General features: G+C 37.7%; 1 protein-coding gene across 7 annotated transcripts in view; it reads right to left on the bottom strand.

Annotated features, from left to right (window-relative positions):
• Nucleotides 1–26,776, bottom strand: part of Atad2b (ATPase family AAA domain containing 2B) — a 145,620-nt gene that overhangs the window by 77,008 nt on the left and 41,836 nt on the right. For all 7 annotated transcript variants that reach the window (XM_063231829.1, XM_063231808.1, XM_063231816.1 and 4 more), the window contains 6 exons: nucleotides 21,341–21,416; nucleotides 13,288–13,386; nucleotides 9,211–9,322; nucleotides 6,376–6,491; nucleotides 5,037–5,211; nucleotides 1,919–2,007 (listed from right to left, as the gene is read on the bottom strand). In XM_063231829.1, coding sequence (XP_063087899.1) covers nucleotides 1,919–2,007; nucleotides 5,037–5,211; nucleotides 6,376–6,491; nucleotides 9,211–9,322; nucleotides 13,288–13,386; nucleotides 21,341–21,416 — 667 coding nt within the window. The remainder of the gene's footprint in view (nucleotides 1–1,918; nucleotides 2,008–5,036; nucleotides 5,212–6,375; nucleotides 6,492–9,210; nucleotides 9,323–13,287; nucleotides 13,387–21,340; nucleotides 21,417–26,776) is intronic.

Raw genomic sequence — 26,776 nt, 5'->3', positions numbered from 1 at the left:
AATTATGGAGACAGTAAAAAGATTAGGAGCTCTAGGTAGTAAAGGATTATTATAAACTGACTCAAAAGTAAACAGAAACCTTGAACAGTCTTGTAGCAACTACAGAAATTTCAGTAGTGAAATCTTCCAACAGAAGGAAGGAATATCACCAAACTCATAGAAACACAGCAAAAGCAAGTGTTATCAAAGTAGCTACATGTGTCTAACAGTTCATGACAGTCCATCTCTCTCTCTCTGGGACACAAATGATAAAATATTTTTTCAAATTTTAAAAAATTGAACACAATAATTAAAAAACAAAAAACACACACTACAAAAATCAAGGCAGTGGTATACCAGACCTGCAGATTTAAAAAATGAACCAACAAACCTAGGAATACACACACTTACCTAGTAAACCAATTAACAAAGATGCCAAGTAACTAAAGCAGCCTTTTCAACAAATGGTCCTAGAACTAAGAAATATCTGTACAAAAAAAATGAACTTCAGCCTATAACTTGAACGATCTACAAAAATTAACTCAAATTCTATGTCATATTGCTACATAAACACTTAATTAAAATGAAACACTGACTTAAATGTAAGAGCTAAAACTAGCTGGATGCAGTAACACATGCCTTTGTAACCCCAATTAGCTGGGCGAGTGAAGTAGCAGGAAACAACTCAAAGGCCAGCAACAGCAAACTTAGCAAGAACTTGACTTATAAAATAAGAAGTGCTAGAAAAGTAGCTAAGTAGTAGAGTGCTTACCTGGGATCGATCCCCAGGACCACCACAAGAAAGGAAAAAAAAAAGAGAGAGCGAGACCAAAACATGCAGTATTTAGTATTTTAAGCTGGGTGTGGTGGTGCATGTCTGTAATTCCAGTTTTAGAAGGCTGTCACAGGAGGATTACCAGGAGTTCAAGGCCAGCCTGAACAGGTCTCAAAACAACAACGAAACCAAACCAAACCAAACCAAACCGAACCTAGTAATATTTTAGATTCAAAAATACAAATATATTTTTTAAAAATAGAGCTAACAAAGAGCTTGTCTCAAGATACCAAAAGAAACTACATAGTACAATAAAGCATTCAACTTGATTTAAAAAAAAAAAAAAGCAAAACACTTTAACAGATATTTCACAAAAGTATAAACAGCAAAAGAGCAACAAACAGAAGCTCAATATTCATCATCAGAAAAATACAAATTAAATCCACACTAAAATGTATATATCCACACTGCTATATCCACACTAAAATGGCTAAAGTTAAATTAGTAAGAATACTGAGTGCTAATGAGCATGAGTAGCAACTCAAATTTTCATGTATTTAAAGGAACATGAAGTAGTTTCCCCAACAGAAAAGAAACTACATGTTGACACAGAAACACATATGCCAAGTCACAGCAGCATCTATCATAATAGCCATAAGATAAAAATAAACCTCCATCTGATGGCAGATAAATAAATTCAGGTACATACTCACACACAAACATCAAGGAATATCAGTGAGAAACAACTATGGACAAAATATTAGCACAGATACATCTTGGATCATGATGCAAATTTGGAATTAGACAATTTTTTCCATAAAGAGCCAAATAGTAAGTGTTTAAGCTTTGCAAGCCATATAATGTCTCCATCACAACTAGCTGCTGTAGCACAAAAGCAGCTACAGACAATGCAAAAGAGTCACTATAGCTGTGTTCCCATGTGAGTTCATTTACAAACACAGGCCAAGGCTGGACTTTGCCTAAAGGATGTCCCTTACAGACCCCTGGGTTACGGGAAAGAAGTGTTTCTCTTTCTCTCTCTCTTTTTAAAAAGTATTTCTCAAGAAAATGTGTTACATTTTAAAAGTCTTAGCCAAGAGCCAAGGCTTAAACTAAATCAAAGAGAAAAAAAAAAGTCAACATAGCTAGATGAGGAAAAATTACCTGTGGATCTGGTCTTGTCTACTAGAACGAACTGGAGCCAGTCCATCTATTTCATCAAAAAAGATTATAGAAGGTCTCATCAAATATGCCTAGTAAAAAGGAAGTAAATATGTTTACTGTAGTCATTTTCACTGTTTAATTATAGTCACTGTTTAATTTAATTACTGTATTTTCTTAATAATATAAGCAAATGGTACACAACGTGTCCCGTGTGAAGAGTACATACTGAAAAGGGAATCTCTTTACCATAACCACAAGCACTCCTTCCAGTAAACAACTGCTTTCCGTTTCCTTAGTTTTCTGAACATATTGAAACATACAGATGGAAACATATCTTTAAACATGAAAGAGCACATCTACACATTCTTTTTATCATATGGCAACTTTTTATAACTGTTTGCTTGATCCAGTGTTGGGGATCAGAATCCAGGGCTGACAACATATTCTGCCACTGAGTCACACTCCCAGGCCATAACTTTATATATATCTCACAATTAGCTCCCACATAAATATACAAGATTTATCTTTACTGTTTAAAAAGTCACAACTAAAAGGAAGTTTTTAAAAACAAATGCAAACATCTCATTTCAAACAATAACATAGAAATAAATTTAAATAAAAGAAGCAACATGATTTAATGCTTAAAAGAAACCAAAACATATATTCCCAGCATGAAATGACTACAGAGTACAACTCTCAAAAAAATCAAATAACCTCACTGGACAATATGCCAGCATTCCTCCATTCTTCCCTCTTCTATTAATGTTATTTTGTACTTACATATTTCCATTATTAATTTCTCTGAAATGTTCAATTACTGCTTGATTTGCCACTAGACAATGAACACACTGGAGGTAAGCAATGAACTTACTTCTCTTTCTAAATCTATTATCTAGAACTTAGCTGTTTTGATACTACTAATTTTTTAATAAAATTTGAACTTTTAACAACTACAAAGGACTTTTGTGAACATCCACTAAGTTTGACACTCAAGAAATGCTTGAAAGCATTTTGTACTTAATGTTTATTTCTTTAGGTATAATCACTATGAACTGAATTGTCAAATATGATAGGCTTCCTTTGCTAACTCAAATAATCACACGTAAATTTATACTGCAACTAATTTTTATCAAGAAGAGAAAAATAGACTAGGTTTTTGTTTTTTGTTTTTTTGACACAGGGTCTTGCTAAATGGTCCAGGGTGACACTAAACTCCTGAACTCAAGCAATTCACCTTTCCTGGCCCCTCAACTAGCTGGAACTACCACGTGCCTCCATGCCCAACTTCAGAAAAAATATTTTTAAAGTTACTCTTGCCAGGTGTAGTGACATATGCCCCTAAACCCAACACTCAGGAGGCTGAAGCAGGAGGATCACCACAAGTTCAGGGCCAGGTGGGGCTATATACTAAGTTCAAAGCCATCCTGAACTATATAGTGAGACCCTGTCTTAAAAAAACAAAACAAAATGTTACTCTTACATACAAATAGTATAACAGCCTACACAACATTCACTTATCTCACTCTGCTTTGAAACCATTTATTCCTGCACTCCTTCTTCAGCTATGTATTGTCAACTTGCTACATTTTAGATAAGCACCCCTAAAAGTCCACTTCTTAAAGGCTTGGTCACCCAGGATGGTGCTTAAGTTAGGACACAGTGGAGCCTTTGGAGGGTGAGCCTGGTGGAGGTCCTACAGCATTGGAAGCAGGCCCTTGAAAAGGATTCTAGGACCCCGGCGTCATTCTCTCTTCCCCTTCTGCTTACTGGCTGATGAGATGAGTGGTTTCCTCTGCCACGTGCCCTGACATAAGGTGCTACCTCACCAAAGGCTTAAAACAAAGGACACAATGTCACGGACTATGCCTTCCTAAGCCATCAGCCAAAGTAAATCTGTTCTCTTTATAAAGTAATTCACATATTTTGCTTTTACAGTAACAAAAATTCAGAACTCATAAAAATAAACAATATACTGCTTTGTGAGTTTTTCCTCCATAAACATTAGCATCTTATACCCATAGTATAGCAGTATATTGGTTGACAAACCCAATTCTCTCCACGATTCTGGCCGCAAACCAAACTGGAAGAGAATCAAATGAAACTGCCCCATAAGATCAACACTGAATCTAACCACTGAATTCAATTCTGTTCTCATCCTACTTGGTTGCAACCAGAATCATAAAAACAATCAAATTTGTAAACCGGAGTGCCATTGTATTTCCTCAATTGGATTAAAATCTAACAATTATACTTGGCTGCTCAAAAGCACTAACAAAATATTAATATATCTGGAAGACACCTCAATAAATGAATCATCATAAGTATTCAAAATACTAGTAAAACTGCTATCAAATACAACCATCCTATCATGCACATTAGTACCGCATTCACAGATTCAACCAACTGAAAACTGAAAATGCTTGAGGAAAAATGCCTACAGCTATGCAGAACATAACACAGACTTTTCCCCTTTATTCCCTAACCAACATAAAACTACTTACATTGTAGTAGGTATTGTAAGTAACCCCACAAGAATGTAAAGCCTACTGAAGAATCTGCAGGCTCTCTGAAAATACCACACTATTTTAAATATGGAACTTAAATATCTGCAGATTTTGTATCCTCAGGGGATAGCCAAACAAATTCCCTATGAATAGGAAATCCCTGATGGGGATGTCTGTATCCCTGAATTACAGAATTTGGGACTACTGATCCTAAATTTCATATACTGATTATAAAATATGCCTCCTTATAAACTGTACCTTCACACAAAAATTTTTACTGTTCTAAAAAAGATATTGTTGACCATACCTCAGCCATTTTGAAGACACATTAGGTAGCCTATTGTCCTTGTTTTGAAGTTCCACAATGCATTCTTTTTTTTATTGGTTTTATACTATTTTGTTTTGTTTGACTGCATTGTGTGTGAAGGTACGGACAACTATTTTGAAGAAAACAAGAGACATTATGGTAGCCACTGTTGATTTCCTGTTTGTCTTATTATGAAGTCCTGTGTTGCCTGCACTGCTCTGTTCTGATTTGCTTTGTTTCGTTTTATTCTCTTTAAAATTAAAAATTTTTTTTAAAAAGATACTGTTGAATTAGTGACTCTTCTTACCTGGTCAAAAAGGAGCCTAAGTTGCCTTTCAGACTCACCAACCCATTTGCTCAAACAGTCTGCTCCTTTTCGCATAAAAAAAGCCACCTTTTTATCTCCTTGACTGCATTCATTAGCTAATGCTCTGGCAACTAAGGTTTTACCAGTGCCAGGAGGGCCATAAAACAAACAGCCCCTAGAGGAATAAAGAATCAAAAAAGAAAATTAATGTTATCACCAGTGATATCAAATTTAAAAGGACTCCCCTCCCCACATACAATTTTCACATATGCTGTAATCATTAGGCACCGATAGCTCTTTCCTATATATAAACAAGAGTTTCACTTTGCTGAGACCTCAAAGCACCAGAGTTTGGTAGGTAAAAAACAGTTAAAGGGGCTGGGAGGAGCTGGGGATTTAGCTCAGCAGCCTAAGTGCCTGCCTTGGCCTTGCAAGCACGCAGTTGTGAGTTCAATTCCCAGTACAAAGAAAAAAAAAAAAAACCAGTTACAAGTACAGAGCCATTTTACAGGATATCAAATTCCTTAAAACCCTTATAATTTCAAATCTTAGAATGTAGCACACACTACTTCAGAGGCTAAGGCAGGAGGATCACTGGTGCTAAGGAGTTTGAGGCCAGCCTGAGCACAGTGACCTCAAATCCACCCTGAATTACAGTGATATTCTATTTAAAATGAAACAAAACAAAGTAGATGACTTTTTTAACAAGATTTTCCACAAACTTAAACACATGTAAAATAAGAATCAAATCCGAATAAAAATAACTCCTCAATAAAAGCATTTATCAGCTTAAACCTAACAGTGTATATTGTATATTTTCAGAATATTTTAATTCTGCTCAGTTTTGTTTTGTTTTGTTTTTGGTAACAGAAGTCACAACCTTGCACTTATCAGGCAAGTGCTTGAGCTGCTGAGCTAAAAATTTCCAGCCCATGCCCCATTTTCTTCTAACACAATTTTCAGCACCTTCTAAGAGTTCACTAGGTAACCATCTAATGATCAGGCATGTAAATTGTCAAGCTTATCCTGTCTTACAATAAATGTCAGAGAAACACACCAATGGAATTGTGCTTCCAACACTAAACAACATAGCATTAAACCAGATGCCAAGGCAGGAGGATTGCTGTAAGTTCAAGGCCAACCTGGGTTATAGAGTAAATTCAAGGCCAGGCTGAACTGCACTGCAAAACTGTCTCCAAAAAACAAAAGGCCAAACCTAGGAAAATCCATTTAGGTAATCTAGTTTATATTCAAGGCCTGCATAAAGCATTTCTTCTTGTACTTGACTCCTAAATCCTAAAATGTAAAGATGTAGAACACACTTTAAGACATTACTTACCGTGGAGGCTGAATTTTAAATTTTTCAAAGATTTCTGGATACAAAAGTGGGAATACTACCATCTCCTTCAGTGCATGAATATGATGGCTCAATCCACCTATGCTATCAAACCGCACCTTGGGAAAGGGGGAAAAATGTTTAACAGAAATGTTTTATAGAATTTTCTAAATGTATGTAAGTTTTATGATTCAAAAATACATGCTTTCAACAAGAGTTTTGGATACAACTATATACAAATAAGTGTTCAAAAATAAAATTAACAATAAAATTCAAGTTTACATTTCAGTTCAGGCAAATAAAGTAACCTTTAAATGAACAACTTAGAAACAAGATTAATGTCCAGCCTAAAAACCTTAATGAAGATCTACAGAATATGTTACATCTGTCTTCCAACAGTTTAAATGCCTTTAAAAATATCATATATTTCATGCATTCACAGCAGGGCAATAGAATCCTCCACCAAGCAAAAACTGGCTCAAGTGTAAGGTAAGAAAATATTACCTATTACAGTTATTTCTGCCCTAAGACTCAATGTAACCTGAAAAAAGCTTATTCTTTGTCCAGGTATGGCACTGCACACCTGTAATCCCGGCACTCAGGAGGCTAAGGAAGGAGGATCACCAAGTGTTCAAGGCCAGCCTGAACTGCATAGTGAGATTCTGTCTCAAAAAGTAAAACAAGACAAAACAAACAAAAAACCTTATTCTTTTGTATCTCTAATCAGGAGAAATTTTCATTTTTCTCAGCCAGGCATGGTAGCACACTCCTGTAATCCCAGCACTTGAGCGGCTGAGGCAAGAAAATCGTTTGCATGCTCGAGACCAGCCTGAACTGCATAGCGAGACTCTTTCTCAAAAAGACACAGACACACACACACACACACACACACACAAAATTTTAGGGCTGGGGATTTAGCTCAGCGGCATACGTGCTCGCCTGGCAGTTGTGAGGTCTTGAGTTCAATCCCCGGTATCAAAACAAAATAAAAAAAATTTTTTTAATTTTTCTCAATGGGAAAACAAAGAAAAATTGCTAGAGTAACACTGATCTATTACAAGAATTGTTCTTCAATGTGGCAGTAATAAAACCCAAGATGTGTAATTGTTATTATAAAAAAGAGAAGAAAAGACAGTGCTCTAAAGGATATAATTGCATGTATATTTAGGTGTGTAAGATAGATAACCATATTACTAAGTTTTTGTTGGATCATTGAACAGAACTGTTTGCAGTCTCACTGCTTGAATGTCCACTTTGTATGCTTTAATTTTGTAACTTGAACAACTATTTCTAAGATGACAATATGTAATCTACTAACCAGTGATTTCTTACTCTTTATTTTTTTGAAATTCTTATTACTTATGCCCTTTTTCTGTTTTGTTTTATTTTCTCTTTGAGTAAAATTTTTAAAAAAACAATTGTTCTTCTCAACCACGATAATTTAAGTAGCTAAAAGACTTCCACAGAACTTCAAAACGTCTTTCAATGACCATATTATTATGATAGTGAAATCTTGAATAAATTAGAAAATTTAAGGAAGTGTAATAAAAGAAACAGTGTAAAAGAAGCTGAATTATCTTGTACATGATGTCAAATTTAAAGAAGTAGGTTATTCTAACTGCCTGGTGGAGATGTCTACACTTCACAGATCCAAGAGAGGGAGGTGTTAATACACCAAATAAGCAAAGATCACTAAAGTAAGATCCACTGAGAAAATGTAGTTTCCTAGAGTTCCTGGACACATTTAATACCCCAAGTTTCCATCAATCTTTATAAATAAGACGAATATCTTACACTCTATATTCACAATGGAGATTTCATTTGTAAATAGACATACCTCTACTTGATTACTTCATTTAAATCTTTCACATCTATATTGTTAAATTACGTTGCACAGGCTGGGGATTTAGCTTAAGCATCCACCTGGCAAGCATGGGTTCATTCAATCCCCAGTACAAAAAAAAAAAAAAAACACTCCATATAGAGATGAACGGGAATAAGAAAAAATATCAAATACGTTTTCAGCTATTCAATAATCTTATTCCAAACTGTCTGCCCAAAAAAGATACTATTATTAACAGTGAAAAGTAGTCAATCATGTCTTCTAAATCCTATGACTATTTTCACACCACATATTCTCCTTGGGTAGATTCACGTATTTTCAATCTTTTTACTGACAATCCATATGTAAATTTCTAACCCAGGCATTTCTTCCTTAATGCCAAACTAAATAACAATTACCTGTAAGTTACTTCTTGTCTTATCCCACCAATACCTGTAAAACGATCATTCCTTCTCCTATATACCCTACTTTAGCAATGAAGCTGTTAGCCATCCAGTTTACTCATTATTTACCTATTCACTAAGCCAGAAACCTGAATAAAATCCTCAACTTGTTTTTATCATTCTCCAAAAGCAATCAGCTTATCAGTCAAATCTTGTTATATCTGGACTGAACCCTCAATTTCCCGTATTTATCTACTTCTTGTCACTGTTACCTTACTTTCCACCATGAGCATCACCGATTACTGGGCCACAGATGATAGCTACACGAATCTCTGTAATGCCACCCTTCCTTCTTAAATTTATTAACAACATCATAACCAGAGTGATCCACCTACAGTGAAAATCTAATTATAAAACTCAGTAGTTTTATACCACAGCCTATGCTGTACCACAGTTCATAATCTTCTAGACCTGATTTCCTGTTTCTAGTAACACTGAAATGAAAAAACCTGACTTACCATATGTACATACAAGAACTAGGAAAAATTTAAAACAAACGAAAAAAACTAGAACAAAAAAAGCTACTTGTAGAAAAGCATTTACAAAACTTACCGATTTGTCAATGTTCATTGGGTCAACATCAGCCAAACTCGCACCCACTTTTACTCGTTCTCGGAGAATACCACTAGCTAAGTCTTCTGCTCTGAAGTTCATAGGCAAACATCTGAAATTTATAAAACTTCAAGTTAATAGCATTAACAGTTTCATCTTTTTAATGTTGAAATCTTTGACATTTTCATCTTTCTGCTATTTTTCATAACTCAGAAAATGACATCAAAAAATTTCATATTCTAATCTACCATTTCCTAAATTCAACTAACAAAAATTAGTTATTCTCAGATAAAGCCAACAAGGTCATCACATTTATGTGCTCAAAAAGTTCAAACTGTTCCAATTTTAAAAAATAACTACCAAACAGCTATCAAACAGCACTGTACCAGCTCTCGTGATGGCTCTCTCTGTATCACATCATGGCAGATGGCATCATGTTAGGAGCACATGCAGGAAGGAGAGTGGGTGACAGGGGGTGACAGGAAGCTAGAGATCCATACCAGAAACTGGCTGGTTTCATCACAGCTCTCTCTGAGGGGTGTCTCCCCACCCAGTGAGGGAAGCCCTCTGACCAGGCCTCGCCACCTAAAGACCTCACTCCCCACAACACCACCCGAGGACGAATTTTCCCACACAGAGATCAATCTCTGGGGGCCAAAGCACATCTGAACCATAGTGTTACCCAAACAAAGTGTTCTTGAGGATACCACAATTAAAATAATGAAATGTAGGATTTAGACAGGTAACTCTATTCAGGTAGTTGTGCAGGAAATAAAGTTTAATTCTCAAAATGTGATCTAGCACTGTTCTTTTTTAGCAGAAAGGAATTTCTCCAGTCATACACATTGCAAGGACATAGTCACATAAAATTTGACAGTAAATTTTAAAATTATAATAATGTTGATGTTACTTTAGTATCTATAAGGTATAACACAAATGGATCTATTTTTTAGCCACCACATCTGGCTGAAGATTTCATTATTGTAACAGGAAATACAACTGTACAGGTAAACACCACAATATGACAGAAATAGCCTCAAAACACTGTAGCTTCCCCAGGCATGGTGGAGCACACCTATAATCCCAGCCCACAGGAGGCTGAGACAAGAAGGTCTGAAGAAGTTCCAGGCCAGTCTGCATTATTTAGTGAGACCCCATCAAAAAAACACAGTAGCTTCTATGATTAATGTAATTTCAATGAACTTCGGTTTTTTGAGACAGGGTCTTGCTATTAGTTCAGGCTGGCCTTGAACTCAGTATGTAGCCTGGTCTGCCCTCAAATCTACAACAATCCTGCCTCAGCCTCTCAAGTGCCACCATGTCCAGTTTTCACTGACATTTCTGAATCTTAATTTACATTAAAAAGAAAAATACATTCCCAAAGCTGATTATTGGAACAGTTCAAACAGGCTTTAAATTCTTTTATTTTTTAATTCAAGAGCATCTCTTTGATCCAAAAATCATTAAGCCAGTAACTACGAAAATAATCTTTAAATATAATCAATAATAAGTTCTTTTATTCAAATTTAGATTTGGGGGCTGGGGATACAGCTCAGCAGCATGGTGTCTGTTTAGCAAGCCCAAGTCCTGAGTTCAATTTCCATATACAAAAATAAATAATTAATTAATTTTAGATTTTTTGGTCACATGCGCTGGCCTCTGCCTATAAGCTCAGCTACTCAGAAACAAGGCCTGAGGTACAACTAGGTGGTAGAGTATTTGCTTACCTATGCATAAGGCCCAGGGTTCAATCCTCACTACTGCCACTTTTTTAAAAAAAAATGCTGTTCAGGAGGCTGAGACAGAATTTTGGGCCATTCTGGGCCACAAAATGAGATAATATCTACATAAATAAATTTAGACTATTCTTTTGCATAATCTTTCTTTCATCCATAAGGGATTTCTTTTAGCTTAAAATCTACACCAATTCAAGCCTGATGCCAAAATCTGCCAACTAAATATTTGATATTTCCCCAAGCACTCAGGAGGCTGAGGCAGGAGGACTGCTGTGAATTCAAGTTCAGCCTGGGCTACCAAGTTAGTTCAAGGTCAGCCTGAACTGCATAGCAAGATCCCGTCTCAAACCAAACCAAACCAACTTGGTATTTCTATAATAGATACACAAGGTCAAATGACAGGAATACTTTGCTAACTATAAACTCTCTATGATCCAGAAATTAACTCAATTTTTTTTTGGTCTTTTTCCTTTTTATTGGTACCAGGAATCGAACTCACGACTGCCTGCTTGCAAGGCAGGCGCTTATGTCACTGAGCTAAATCCCCAGCCCCTAATTAACTCAATTTTTTAAAAATGAATTATTTGACAGTTTATTAGACAAACTGTGAAAATCTGTTGAGGTTTCAGTGACTCATGTAGTAATCAGTCAATTTCCTAATTAGGCAAAAAACACTAGAGGCAACCAACATCACAAACTTTTCAAAGAAAAATCCAAAAGCTCTTGAGATAATTGTCAGAAATCCTATTTTGCAGTAAATGCTATATTTGTTACCCCCGATTGATGTGCTTTGAAATGTTATTGCTTGCTTGCTTGCTTGCTTTCTATGTTTGAATAAAATGGATTTGGGAAAAAAAATAATAAGCCAGCCTCATGAAGTGGAGTGGGTAAAAGGCAAAGTTCAGCTGGCCGCTGGCCGCTGGCATGGAGGGTGGGCAGGCTCGTGCCCCTGGCTGCCTTCCCTTTGCCTCCTACATTAATTACTATGTGACCACGAGTACCTATAGCCTAATTCACTTAGGTGACAGTACCCAAGGTTAGAGCTCCATTCTGAGGACTATAAGGATGGAAACTGAGGGAAGGCAAAAGAAAAAAATATGAATTTGTATATACCCACTTAACAAGCTAAGATGATCGTGCTACTCATTCTATTAGTTGTTGGAACAAAACAGTTAACATTCAAAAGATTAGATCAACTTTGCATGTTTACATCCGATAATGAGTAACTCTTTTGAAGATAACTATGCAAAATGACAACCTTAGTTATGTTTCTCTCACCTTGTTTTGGTTTTTTTTGGTGCCAGAGATCAAACTCATGCTCTCGCGCTTGCCAGGCAGGCGCTTATGCCACTGAGCTCAATTCCCACCCCAGACCACCTTGTTATGAAACCTATACCGTCATTGATTTGGGCTCTTTGTTGTTGTTATTTATTTGTCTCTTCTGTTTCTTGTTTTTCATGTAATCTGTTTTGCTTTTCCCTCTATTACAGAAAGGATAGATGTACATGTACAGGCCTATACACACCTAGAACTTCACCTGAAGAGTTTACAAGAATTGATTTTATCACACGTGATAAAATGAAGTGAAATGAAAATGAGACATTTGCTGATTTCCTATCATCTTGTTGTGAATCCAGTAATGCTTTTATTTTTTGTTTTGATTCGTTTTAGTCCGTTTTATATTATTTAATTTCAATATGTATGAAGGGATGAGCAGCTATATTGAAGAGAACAAAGACATTATGGTAGCATCGGTGATTTTCCTGTGGTTTTGAAGACCTGTAATGCTTTCATTCTTTTGTTTTGATCAGTTGCATACTATTTTGTCTTGACTGAATTCGTTGTGTGTGAAGATATGGACAACTATTTTGAAGAAAACAAGAGCCATAATGGTAGTCACTGTTGATTTCTTATTGTCTTGTTTTGAAATTCTGTGTTGCTTGCTTTGTTTTGTTCTAATCTGCTTTGTTCTGATTTATTTTCTTTAAAATTTAAAAAAAATTTTTTTTAAGTAAAAACTAATCATTGCATTATTAATGTCTTAAAATATGTTCATCAACCTTAGGAAAAGCCTTGTACAGATAAGAAATTTGGGCCAGGCATGCTGGCACACACCTATAAACTCAACCCCCAGGAAGATGAGGTAGGAGGATAACTGCCAGTTTGAGGCCAGCCTGGGCTACAAAGTGAGCTTAAAGGCAGCTTAAACTACATAGGAACACCCTGCCCCAAAAACACACATGCAAAGAAACAAACAAACAAACAAACAAATAAACTTGTCCACCACAAAACTGTTCTTCCTTTTTCCTAACATAGAAATAACATTAAAAAGTTTACTAACCTATTTCTTGCTCTCGCCATGCTCTTTGATTTCCTTCTTTCAAACCGTTCTTCATCAGAAGAAGTTGTGTCACTGCTATGAATTGCATGCTTCTTTCTCCTATTGAAAAAGAGAAAAGTTAACACATAGTATCAAATGGCTCTTAAAACACATTAGGTCTTCATTAGCTCATTGTATCTTATAACAATGTATCTTCAGTTAGCTCAGAAGAACATTCAGTCAGTCAGTATTTAAGATAGCTGCCCTCCTGTAGCTTACACTTACAAACTATAAAGGTAGTAAGTTCTTCAGAGAAAAAGAATAAAAGGATAAAAGTAAATAATTTTTCAAATAAGGCAATTCAGAAAGGTATTCAAAAATAACTTTAATTTGCATCAAAATGTAGACTATCTATCACTACTATAAATAACAACAGACTCACAAAAGAGAAAGCCTTCTTGTCCCAAATAATCAGAAATGGTTCAGACATTTAGAAAACTAAAGAAAACAATATACTTGCCTACAGGAATATAGACTCTCACTTTCCATTTGAGACTTGCGTCTACCTTATTTGAATTTCTTATAAAACATACACAATACGTTTAAATTTTAAAATTAGCACAGTGTGGTGGCACACATTTGTAATTCTAGCACTCAGGAGACTGAGGCAGGAGGATCACAGGTGTGAGGCCAGGCTGAGCCACAAAATGAGCTACATAACAAGTTCTGGGGCAATCTACACTACATCGCAAGACCTTATCTCCAGAAATTTAATTAATGAATTAACTTTTACAAGTCTTATCCAGGTCTTGCAGTGTGTCAAAAGGAGTATGAGTCAAATAAACCCATTGAGTTTCTCCCGTAGTGTGTACTTCTATTTTCTCTTGAATGATGTTCAAATATGTGTTGATGTGCTGGCCTTCAGCTCTTCTGCTTGTGTTTGTAAGCCCCAGATGTTAACTGAGTTTCATATCTATCAGAGCTATTCAGGCAATAGTATTTGAACCAGTGGCCTTTAAAATTCTTTCCCACCACTAGAGTCAAAAGTGAGGGAGAGGAGTTTGCAATCAGTATCAAGCTAAAGTAAATCCTAGGAAAGAAATCAATATTGAATGAATGTCCAATTATTACACAATTCGTGGTATCTCTAAAATAATAGAAAATACTATCATAAAAATACCACCAAGCCAGCAGTGTAGCACACCTCTGTAATCCCAACGCTTCCTGCTGAGGCAGGAAGATTACAAGTTCCAGACTAACCTGAAACACATAGTGAGTTCAGGGTCAGCCTGAACTACATAGTGAGACTCTGTCTCAAAAAAAAAATCCACCCCCTCAGCATATCCAAATCAAGTTCACCATACCCACCCTCAAATTCTTCAATCACTTAAATTTCACACTTAGTTAAGTTTTACCGACCAAAAATTTATTTAAAAAAAAAAAAAAAAACTCAAGGTCACCATAAACCCCATCCCTGCATTGCTAGTGAAACTGAGCGCTAGTGACACTTCCATCCCACTCTTCCCACCTCCTACCTGAGCGAGCTTCACTCCTCTCCCACAACCCTTCAGCCAGTGCACCCTGGCACCGCTAGAGCTGGTGCACCGTCACTGTCCCTAGGAGGCCACGGCCTGCCTGCACACAGCCACCTGCAGGCCAAGCCTCTCCTTCCAGCTTCACCACAGTGTGCAGTTCGTCCTGGGCACCGGCGAGGCATGTCTATCAGCTCCTATGTTTGCTTAGCTTTTGTCCTCTCCAGCCTCAACTGGAAGAACCATTATTGCTCTAAGGAAATGACTGCAAGTGATACTGAAAATAAATATGAAAACTAAATAACGTGTGGTTAATACATAACAAAAGATCTAAACACACACTCACTTGTTCTTCTTCCTTAGCTATCACAGCTATACAGTTACATAGAGTAATAATATTAACAATGGTTTGCTAGGTCTGCTAACATTTTAGATGCAATATGTATAACAGTAATACCACAGAGGGGAGAACATGGCAGACAGATAGCAGCAGCTATGGAGGCTCTCTGAAAGAACCAGCTTGGAATTCAGGAATGGTGCGGAGTAAGGAGTCGTGAGCAGGTGGAGATATGCCCTGCTGACCCAAGAACGAACTGAGCTGAGAGAAACCAACTTGGAGTGCAATCCTGGTGCTATAACAGGAACAGAAAAGCCTCAGTGTGGAAGCTGGAGGCCACAGCATTGGAAGCCGCAATTTGGGTTTCCCGCCACGCGGGGCTGCATCTACATCAGCTCAGCAGGGAGAGAGACGCACTGAAGCTCTGAGAACGGGAATCGGCGAACAGAGTTGAAAACAGGACGGGCGGGGAGCTGTACATTGGCTTGCGGTGAGGTGAGTGAGAGAAACTGACACTCTTCCCACGGTTTGGGAGACTCCAACAGAGCACATTCTGGGACTGGGCAGACTTGCAGGAGCAGGGCGCTGCGGTGACTTCAGCCACGTATCCCCCTCTCAAGCGGGATTGGTGAGAAGTGCCTAGCCTACGTGACGCTGCTGGCTGAGACCCAGTAGGCTAGCACAACCCAGATCCCAGAGCCTGAGGGTGGCCTGGAGGGGCGGGCCCCACGTAGGCTGCCTGATCTGCAACTTCCTGGTGTGCTGCGGTAGGCAGGAACATCTAGCCGGCGCAATTCAATCAGACTGTGGCTGACAGGAAAGGAAGCTGGGCTTCCTATATACGCTTGCATATATAAGGAACAAAGCATATGGGAAGAGGGAGCAACAAGAAAGGCCCTTTGGCCCCCAATCCTGAGAAACAGGCAATAGCGGACACCGCACCAACAGACATAAAGCGCCATCTAGAGAGCCTCATAGATCAGTTCAGGAATGAAGTTATCAATGACCTGAAGCTAGAAATAAGCAGAATAGAGAAATGCTAAGCACCACCCAAGAAAAAACAGATGGTGGAATGGAAGATCAGAAAAAGAGGGGAGAATTGTTTGATGGAGAAAATAGAGAAAGCATAGAATACGTGAAGCAGGTTCAAAGAGACTACCAGGAAACTAAAAACTCTATCGAAAACTGGCATAACAGCTTGAAAGAAACTAAGGACAGACTATCTGAACTGGAGGGCAGATTTGTAATATGGGAGAATGAAATGAAAAACTTCTTAAAAGTAACAAAGAAACAAACAGCAATAATACAAAGTCTAGAAGATGATAAGAGGATCCATAACTTAAGAATTAAGAACATAAAAGAAGAAGTAGGGACACAAACAAATGAACTACAAAAGCTACTCACAGAAATAATCCAGGAAAATTTTCCTAATTTAGCAAAAGGTAAAGATACTCAGTTGTATGAAGCATACAGGACCCCAGCCACCTACAACCCAAACAGAGCAACACCCAGGCATATAATAATTAAAATTCCAGAAATTCAATATAAGAACAGAATATTAAAAGCTGTCAGAGACAAGAAACAGACCACTTACAAGGGAACACCCATCAGAATTACAGCAGATTTCTCTGCACAAACCATCAAATCATGAAAAGAGTGGGGGGAAATAATTCAAGCTTTGAAAGATAATAGTCTCCAGCCAAGATTGATATAGCCTGCACAACTATCCCTGGAAACTGATGGAAAAACAAGGTGCTTCCAGGATAAAGAGGAACTAGGGGAATATGCAACCACCCATTCAACTCTACAGAGAATACTACAGGATATTCTAAAAAAGAAAAATACAAAGAATCCAAAAATAGTGGCAGAGAGGCCACGATGAATGAAGCAGAAAACAAAATGAAGACAAACTGACAACTAATGACAGAAAAAGAGCTTAACAGAAATGAGGCAGAGAAGATTGGATGACAGGAACAGCTATTTTGGAGAAAATGACGTCTTAATAGGTAATACTGATTTAGTATCATCTTGTTTTGAAGTCCCATCAAGCTTTTGTTCTTTTGTCTCCATTGGTCTAAACAGGTTGTATCTTATTGGATTTTATTATGTATGACAGTATAAGCAAAAACTTTTAAAGACAAGGAGATTATACAGAAACCATTGTTCGTTTTCTGTTGGTTGATTCTAAATACCCTGTAATGCTGTCATTCTCTTAAATGGTTTTACACTGTTTTGATATATTTGATGCTACAGTATACGAAGTTATACTCAAAGATTTCAAGGAAAGAGACAATATGGTAACTACTTTTATGTCAGGATTATCTTGTTGTGAAACACTATTCTGCTTAAATGGTTATGTTTTGATCTGTGCTGTTTTGCTGTTATGCCCTCTTTTATCTCAATCTCCACTTCATTGTTTTTTTTATTTTTATCCTTTTAATTAAGGGAAAAATAAATAAAAAATAGCAGGATATATTATAGTAACCCACTTTGACTTTCCATTATCTTGATTTGAAGCCCTGTATTGCTCTCACCATCTTGTTTTTGACTGCTGTCCCCCTGTTCTGTTTTGCTTGATAGTACCAGGTTCGAAAGTTTAGGCAACAGCTGTGAATATAGTGAGATTCATTATAACGCCCATTCTCGTTGACTATTATCTACTTTTGAAGACCTATAATGTCTCCAATGTTTTGGTTTTGTCAGTTTTGTTCTTTACGGTTTTGTTCAATTTTATTATAACTGATGATATAGGCAATTCTATTAGAGATAGCGGGAGGCATTATGGTAACCATTGTTGATCACCTTGTATTATGCTTTTACATTATCTATTATGTCCACCCTTTTGATTTGACTGACTCTGTTCTGTTATGTCACATTTGGTTCTACTCCCTTCCAAAAAAGTAATAAGAACTGTGGGAGCAACAAAACCCAAAATGGGTAATTGTCATTGTACAAAAGAGAGGAAAAGAAAGTGCTCTAAACGATATAACTGCATGTATATATAAGTGTATAAGATAGATAATGATATCACTGAGTTTTGTTGGATCATTGAACAGAACTGTTTGCAGTCTCACTGTTGGAATGTCCACCTTACAAGCTTTAATTTTGTGACTTGAACAATTATTTCTAAGATGACAATATGTAATCCATTAACTGGTGATTTCCTACTGTTTATTTTTTTCTGTAAATCTGTATAACTTGTACCCTTTCTCTGCTTTTTTTTTTTTCTCCTTAAATAAAATTTTAAAAAAAACAGTAATACCACAGAAAGTAGAGAACTAGCTGAGGTCTTAGCTCAGCAGCCCAAGCGCTTTCCTAGTAAGCATGAGATCATGAGTTCAATCCCTGGTACCAAAAAACAAAACAGCAGAGAACTTAAAAGGGAAACAGTCACATACATAAAAATTAATCCAAAACGGGTCAAAGGCCAAAACATAAGAGGCAAAACCATAAATGTGTAGAAAAAAAAAAAATCACAGGAGCGCATCTCCACAATCTGGGACCTGTTGAGAGATTCCTCCTGTCTCAGCCTCCGAGTGAGCTTACACATGTGCCGCCATGCCCAGCTTGGCAAGGCATTCTGACATACGGCACCAAAACCATAAGCTACCAAACAGATACACTCAACTTCATGAATATTAAAAACATACATATTTTTCTAAAGACATAGTCAGTAAAGTGACAAAATAATCCAAACGTGCGTTAAAACATTTGCAAGTCACATCTTTGACTTTTTTCTTGGTTTTTCAAGACATGGTCTCACTATGTAGTCCAGGCCAGCCTCAAACTCTCAGTGATCCTCCTGTTTCAGGCTCATGAAGACAGGGATTACAGGTGCAAATCACATATTTAAGCAAGTACTTATACCTAGAATATACAAAAAACTCTTATCCAGGCATGATGGCACACACATGTAATCCCAGAATACTGGGAGGCTGAGGCAAGAGGTTCACAAGCTTGAATCCAGCCTGGATAACTCACTGACTTAGTGAGATGCTACCCAAAACTTTAAAAAGACAAAGGGAGGGATGGTGGGGTGCTGAGGATATAGCTCAGTATAAAGGCCCTGGGTTCAATCCTGATGCTGCAGGAAAAGAAAAAAAGAGAGAAAAGACAAGAAAAAAGAACTCTTCTGGTTCAATAATAAAAAGACTACTCTATTTTAAGATGAGTAGGAAATATGAATGAACAGCTGGGTTTGGTAGAGCACACCTGTAACTTCAGCACTCAGGAAGCTGAGGCAAGAAGATCTCTGAATTCAAGGCCTTCCTGGACTACATAGCAAGACTCTGCCTCAAAAACATAAACAACTCTTAACAACTCTTGAAAGGAAAATATAAATATCGAGTAAGAACATGAAACAACATTCAACACCACTAGTCATTACGGAGACACAAGTCAAAACCACGTAAGATACACTGTACACCCCACAAATGGCTTGCTCCTAAGCCGGTATATAGATCTAGCTCTGTCTGCAGAGACAGGCTACACAGAGTCAATGATGCCCGTGAGCAACAAACCCACCCGTATCCAGACTCCAATCTGAAGTGTCACTGTCCAATGAATGCAACAAGGTGAGGCTACTGCACGTTCTCACACCAGCACATAAAGAAGTGCTCAAAACTGAAGGGACAAAGCATGTCAAAGCACACGGGAACCATTCTGAAAGAGATCCCAGTGGACGGAGCGAGAACAAGTAAGCAAAAACAAGCTAGTACGGCCTTATAACCCAAAGCATGAAGTGAACAGGCATGATCCACACTGGTACAAATTAGTAAGTAAAGCCAGGTATGATGTCGCATACGTGTAATCCCAGCACTTGGTAGGCTGAGACAGGAGAATCATCCCCAGTTTGAGGCAAGCCTGGGCCACACAGCCAGTTGAAGGAAAGCCCAAACTACCTGGCAAGACCCTCTTTTAAAATAATTTAATTAAGGGGCTGGGGCTTTAGCTCAGCGGCATAAGCGCCTGCCTTGCAAGCAGGCGGTCATGGGTTCGATCCCTGGTACCGATAAAAAACGAAAAAGACAAAAAAAATTTTAATTAAATTAATTTTTAATGAGGTAAAGAGCCAACTTCCTCACAAAAAGAGGTAGAGCTTAATTCCCAAATCAGCCCTCTCCTTCGTTATGCTGACCTGGTAACTTATTCACAAAGAATGGGCTATAGAAATGAAAACTTACTATCTTTACAGAGAAGAGAACTAGCAATGCTACCCTAACCAAGTGATGAAGGGTAACCAAAAATTACTAATTTCATGAAGCCATTTGTTCCCTCTGGTAAGATGAAAAGTACTATGCTAGGTGTGGTGGCCAGCCTGGCTACACAGTGAGACCCTGTCTCAAAAAAACCCTCAAAACAAACAGACAAACTAATGAACAAACAAACAAATGATGAGAGGTGCTTCTCCTAGGTAATATCTGCAATCACCAATAAATGTAATCATGTGAAAGACTGATAAATTCACCAGTACTGCAAAAAAAATTTTAATGCAAACATTTAAAACTGCAAGTACAAAAAAGGACAATACAAAGGAGGAAGGGGAAGAAAAAGGGAACGAAGAAGGGGGAGGGAGAGGAGGGGGAGGGGGAAGAGGAGGGGGGAGGAGAAGGGGGAAGGGAAGGGAAGGAGGAGGGGAGGGGGAGGGGGAGGGGGAGGAGAGTAGTATCAAAGAACTAACTAGTTGGGCACAGTGATGTGCACCCACAGTCCAAGTACTCAGGAGGCGGAGGCAAGAGGACTACTTGAGCGCAGGAACTAGAGGTCAGCGTGGACAATACACAAAATCAATCTCAAAAAAACAAAGCAAAACAGAATCAGTGCTTCAAAAAAAGCACACTATTCACGCCAGGCATGGTGGTGCATGCCTGTACTACAGCTCTCAGGAGGCTAAAGCGGGAGGGTTGCTGAGGTTTGAGACAGGCCTGGGCTATGAAGTGAGGATGAACTGCACAGCACAAAAAGACACACACACACACACAAAAGCACACTATAGGTCAACTCATTCATTTGGTTTCAACAAGAGACCAAAGAGGTGTGTAGCTATAGCCAATATAATATTTAAAACAGTTAAAAAAAAAAAAAAAAAAAAAAGCAAACTGGAAGAACTAACAGTCATTATGAAAAGACAGAAGAGAGGAAGGCAGGAAAAACACAGTCTGTCTCCTGGTCTCTCACAAACATACACAACGCACACCAAACCTACCTGATATGACTTCTTCTTGCTGGAGATCTGTGAATATCAAACAGTGTGTTTTCTCTCTTTTTCTGATGAGCTGGTACTAAGAGAAAAAGCAAAAGGATATGATAGAAATAACTAATAATAAATTAATAAAGAGAATTAAACTATTTACTTTTTGAATAGAATATCTCATCATGTAAAACTTCAAGTTCTGTCTAAAAGCATATAAAAAAACGTTTTGTATTCATGAGTTGGAAATAAACACTCTATATAAATGTTAACTTAAATATCTGAGACTATAAGTTAGACAAAGATTCAAAGATACACCACCAAAAGCATAAACCATTAAAAACTTTTTTTCAAAGAAAGGTGTAAATAAGGGCCAGGGGTTTAGCTCAGTGGCACAAGCGCCTGCCTGGTAAGCGCAAGGTCATGAGTTCAATCCCCAGTACCAAAAAAAAGAAAAGAAAGACTATCCAACAATCATTCCCTACAAAAATATCAATTTGGACGACTATTCACACATGACAGCACCTTTGTCAAGAACCAAGGAAGCCAGGTTACAGATCATAGTATCTGGACATAGTAAAATAAAAAGAAAACACACATTGAAAAGGGTAGGCAGGTGCGTTTTACCTTACCCAGATCCAGAAGCAGAAGAGGTCAACACTCAGGTTATAACTTAAGACACTGGTCTTAAGTTAAAACTAAAATACTGGTCTTAACCCAAGTTGTTCGCAGTTGGTTTCAGATAATACAGACGTAACCCTTAAAGAGTTCTGGAAGGAACATTAGGGGTGAACTGAGAAATCCTAGCCAACGTCTCTCTAAGCACACTAAGACCTGCTGGTATAAAAAGGAAGACGTCGGCGGCTGTGTAGAGGAGCCTGAGCCTTCAACCAACAGCCTGAGTTACCATCACTGTCTAGAACAACTGTTCTTCAGGTGTTCTTCAGGGTTTCTGTTGTCATGCTATGACAGTGACTGTGTGGGACTCAGCCATAAGAGACAGTCACGAGACAGCAGGCTGCACATAGGCACTTTAAGGCTAAGCTCAACCCAAGACAAGGGTGTTCTGTCCTCCAAGTTGAGAAACCAGGCAAGTTATGTGTGGCTTCCAGAGCAGGCTGCAAGTGCTGGAGGAACCCCGTGGACTGCTTCCCCACCGCTACTCACCCGCTACCTGCACCCAACACCGAGCTCAGTGGTCTGCTCGCTCTCCCCCCGCCAACACAATCAGATGCAGGCCTTGGCTTGAACGGTGCCACAGCCTAGAGGTATGCAGAGAGGGGCTCTGGAGCAGGGGAGCCCGTCACAGACCTACGGGCCAGAAAGCTACGTGGGAAAGCCATGGCCGGGGATGCATGTGGGAACACGGAAGCTGGGGAGTGGCTGGAGGGAACGCATTCTAGGAAGGACATCACTGACCACCACACGCATCAGGGAAAGCAGGTCAGGGCTCCACATTGCACACAAAAGCCTGAATGAAGAACACAGCAGGTTTTAGTAGTGACTCACTATCCCTGCCCTACTTCTGACAGACTTCAATACTTCAGACTCCTAAAAGAAAGAATTCAAAACCTGGAAAAAAATTTTTTGGATTCGTTTCTGTTTTTCCTCATTAATTTTTTTGGTGACTTTTTTTGAAGGGGGGGTGAGGAGGTTTTTTTCTCTTTTATCTTTTTAATTTTTTTCTATTATTTTGCTTTGTTTTCTTATTTTTATGTTTTATTCTTCTTTTTCGTATTTGTTCTCACCTAATTTTATAAATTTTCTTTTACTCTTTAATACGGTCCTTTCTCATTTTTCTCTCCCTTGCATCTCCTTTTCTTATTTTTTAAACCCCACTTCTTTCTTTTTCCCCTTTTCTATTACGATTACTATTAAAGTAATCTTTAGATACTCAGTTGACTTTTTTTGTTTTTTTAATCGGTACCGGGGATCGAACTCACGACTGCCTGCTCGCAAGGCAGGTGCTTATGCCGCTGAGCTAAATCTCCAGCCCGCTCAGTTGACTCTTGTGAATTCATTTATATTGCTTTTTGGTTTGTTTGTTTTTTTGTACTAGGGATCAAACTCACGACTGCGCACTTTAAGGCAGGTGCTTATGCTGCTGAGCTAAATCCCCAGCCTCATTTTACTCAGGTTTTTTGTTTTTTTGGAGTTTTTTTGCTTTTTTTTTCATTTATATTGCTAATAGTTGCATAGTTATTGCACTTAATAGTCTCCATATGTCAATATTTGGTTTGTCTTTGTGCCTATATTATAATCACAGACCTCTTTTCTACTATTAAAACTGGTTGCGTGGTACCTTTTATTGGTTCTAATGTAGGTCAATAACCAGTATCTCATTGCTACTGACAAGGTAGCACTGTAACTGTTATTAATTAGTTTTAGTTATATACCCATATCTGGTTTGTCTTTGTGTTATCAACAAAGATGCTTCTAGAGAACTGGTTGCTAGGTCAATTATACCTTCCAAAGTAATAGAAAAGTTCAGACCTTGGGGCACAAGCAAAAGCCTAGTAAGCCATGCCCACAGCACATCACCACAACACTCAAAAGCAGACACTAACTAAAGAAATCTTCTCAACAGCAACAAAGTCTTTCTGCTATGAATGACAACCTCATTTCTCAAGACACACACATATGCACACAGAAACATGAGAAAAAAAGGCAACAAAATGCCTCTGGAAACTTCTGGTTTTATTCCTATTGATGGATCACATTTAGGTGCTGACCCCCAAAGCTGATCCAATGGGCATTCGTGTGGGGAGGAAGGTGTCAAAAGTCAAACAGCTGAATTAAATGAAATGATAAAAGAAAACAGACAAAGTGTCCATTTAGGACTTTTGTGGAAGAGTCATAATCTGATTTTGAAAATTACACTTTTTATGATATAAACAAAAACAGGTAATACACTTAATAAAATGATCAGTGAGCTTACAGAAGATATCAATAAAAAGTTAGCTGAGTTAAATAAAATGTTTCAAAATTATAATGACTATTTACTTTAGAAAGAATTCAAGTCCATGGAAACATACTAAACAGAAATATGGGACACAAAATATCCATTAGAACTATGAGCAACAGAAGTGACCAATATGAGAACTAGAATACAGTTCTGATGCAGATGATCATACACTCAGAGATACCTTACCATGTAGACCGATCCAGCAACTACCAGATGACACAAAGGAGTTCACAATTAACTGGAATTAGTGAAAGAGCACAAATGACATTACAAGAAAAAAAAAAAATCTCCTTATAGAAATAGGAAAAAACTTTCCAAATACAAGGAAAGGATTTAACATACCACTAAGTGAGGCATACACAATACCAAATAGCCACTATCAGAAAAGAGCCTCTCCACAAAACATCATAGTCAAAAATCCAAGAAACCCAACAGAAGATAGAATCTTAAATTAGACAGAAAAAAGTAACAAATCACTCGTAAAGGTAAAACTTTTGGAATTACAGAAGACCTCTCAACAAAAATCTTTAAAGGCCAGGACAGCTTGAAGAGTTTCAAGTCCAAACAGAAAGTAACTTCTGGCCAGGCATGGTAGCACATAGCTGTAATCCCAGCATTCAGGAGACTTTTAAGTTTGAGGTCCGCCTGGGCAACATAGTGAGTTAAAGGCCAGCAAACAGCTTGTCTCAAAAACCAAACCTACAAAAACTTTTTTTTTTAAATTTGGAAAAACTAACCTTCAACCCAGATCAATATAATCTACCAACCATCCTTCAAAATTGAGGGAAAAATAAAGTCGATGACAAAGAACATAAGAAATTCATTATAACCAAATCATCATTCCAAAAATTATTGCTGGGCATGTTGTACATGGCTTTAATCCCAGTTCTCAGGAGTTCAAGCCCAGCCTGAACTATATACAGTAAGACCCATTCTCAAAAAAAGAAAAAGAAAAAGAAATTACAAAACATTCTCGAGGATACTCTACAAAAAAGACAATAAAGCCAACAATTCCTAACAGTCTAGTGGAATGACTATATCAAGAAGGGTAAGTAATTATATAGAATATAATTAAATAAAGAATCTGCAACAGGAAAATGCATAAATCCAGTACAGTAATAACTCTCAATATGAATGATTTTAATTTCCCAATCAAAAAACACAGATTCAGTGTCTGCCTGGCAAGCATGAGGTCATGAATTCAATCTCCAGATCCCCGTACTCAGCTGGGGATAACGCCTCAATGGTACAGTGCTTTTCTAGCATGACCAAGGCAATCTCCAACAATACCAAAAGAAAAAAAGATATATACTCAGCAATAAAAGGGAACCTACTATAAAAAAAAAAAAAAGGAACCTACTAATGTTATATGCAACAATCTATGGTAGATTAACCCTTACAATACTATGCTAAATGAAAGACTGTATGATTCCATTTACACATTAGAGAAAATATGTATAAACTAAGGGAAAAGAAAACAGATCAGATCTGCAGCTGCCTAGAGATTAAAAGGAGAGGAAGCACAAATCAAAGAGTATACTATGTACAGACACACGGAATTCAGACTGATGTGCACATTGATTATTTTATTTTATTTTATTTTTTGGTAACAGGGATCAAACTCATGACCTCACGCTTGCCAGGCAGGCACTTATGCAGCTGAGCTAAATCCCCAGCCCCCAGGTTGATTATTTTAATGGGACATCATCATCATCATCTGGAACAATGAGCCCCATCTGTTTTAACCAACCCACCTCCCTCATTAGTCACAGGGCTATACAAACTACACTTTTCACTGGAACAGAACTGTATTTCCACACACTGGCAGCTTGTAGAGAAACATCTGATGCACCCTTTTCTAAAAAAATCAGTCATTTTTTTTTAAAGCACAGAATTTTTTAAACAGTCAGTCTTCGTCATGTACACCTGTAATCCCAGCACTCAGGAGGCTGAGGCAGGAATACTGTCACAAATCTGACACCAGCTTGGGCTACATAGTGAGTTCAAGGCCAGCCTGAACTACATTGCAAGATCCTGTCTCAAAAAAAAGACAGACAGACAGACATTATTTTTAAATTTAAAAAATTAGATTCTCTGCCAGGCACAGTGGCTCATGCCTATAATCCCAGCACTCAGGAAGCTAAGGCAGGAGGGTTACCATGAGTTCAAGTACAGCCTGAACTATACAGCAAGACCCTGTCTCAAAACACAAAAACAAATTTAGGCGCTTGAAAACATGCTAAGTGAAAAAAGAGAAATAAAAGTCATACAGGCAAAAAACTATACAAGCAAAAAATCGGTATGTGGTTCCTCAGGGAGTGCAGGCAGAGGAGAAATTATAAGTAATTAAATGTCCTGGAATCAGACAGTAGAGATATCCAAAAACCACTGAGTTTGTACACCTACATGTGGCATTTACACCTATATGAGTTACATCTCCGTTTGAAATAAAAGTCTAGAAGTGATCAATAATGACCAAATTTTGC

This window comes from Cavia porcellus, unplaced genomic scaffold (assembly GCF_034190915.1).
Source record: "Cavia porcellus strain 051 isolate PalLab524CR breed Dunkin Hartley unplaced genomic scaffold, mCavPor4.1 scaffold_1, whole genome shotgun sequence".
Taxonomy (NCBI): domain Eukaryota; kingdom Metazoa; phylum Chordata; class Mammalia; order Rodentia; family Caviidae; genus Cavia; species Cavia porcellus.
Note: the sequence above shows the minus strand (reverse complement) of the source record. Positions and strands in the feature narration are given on the sequence as shown.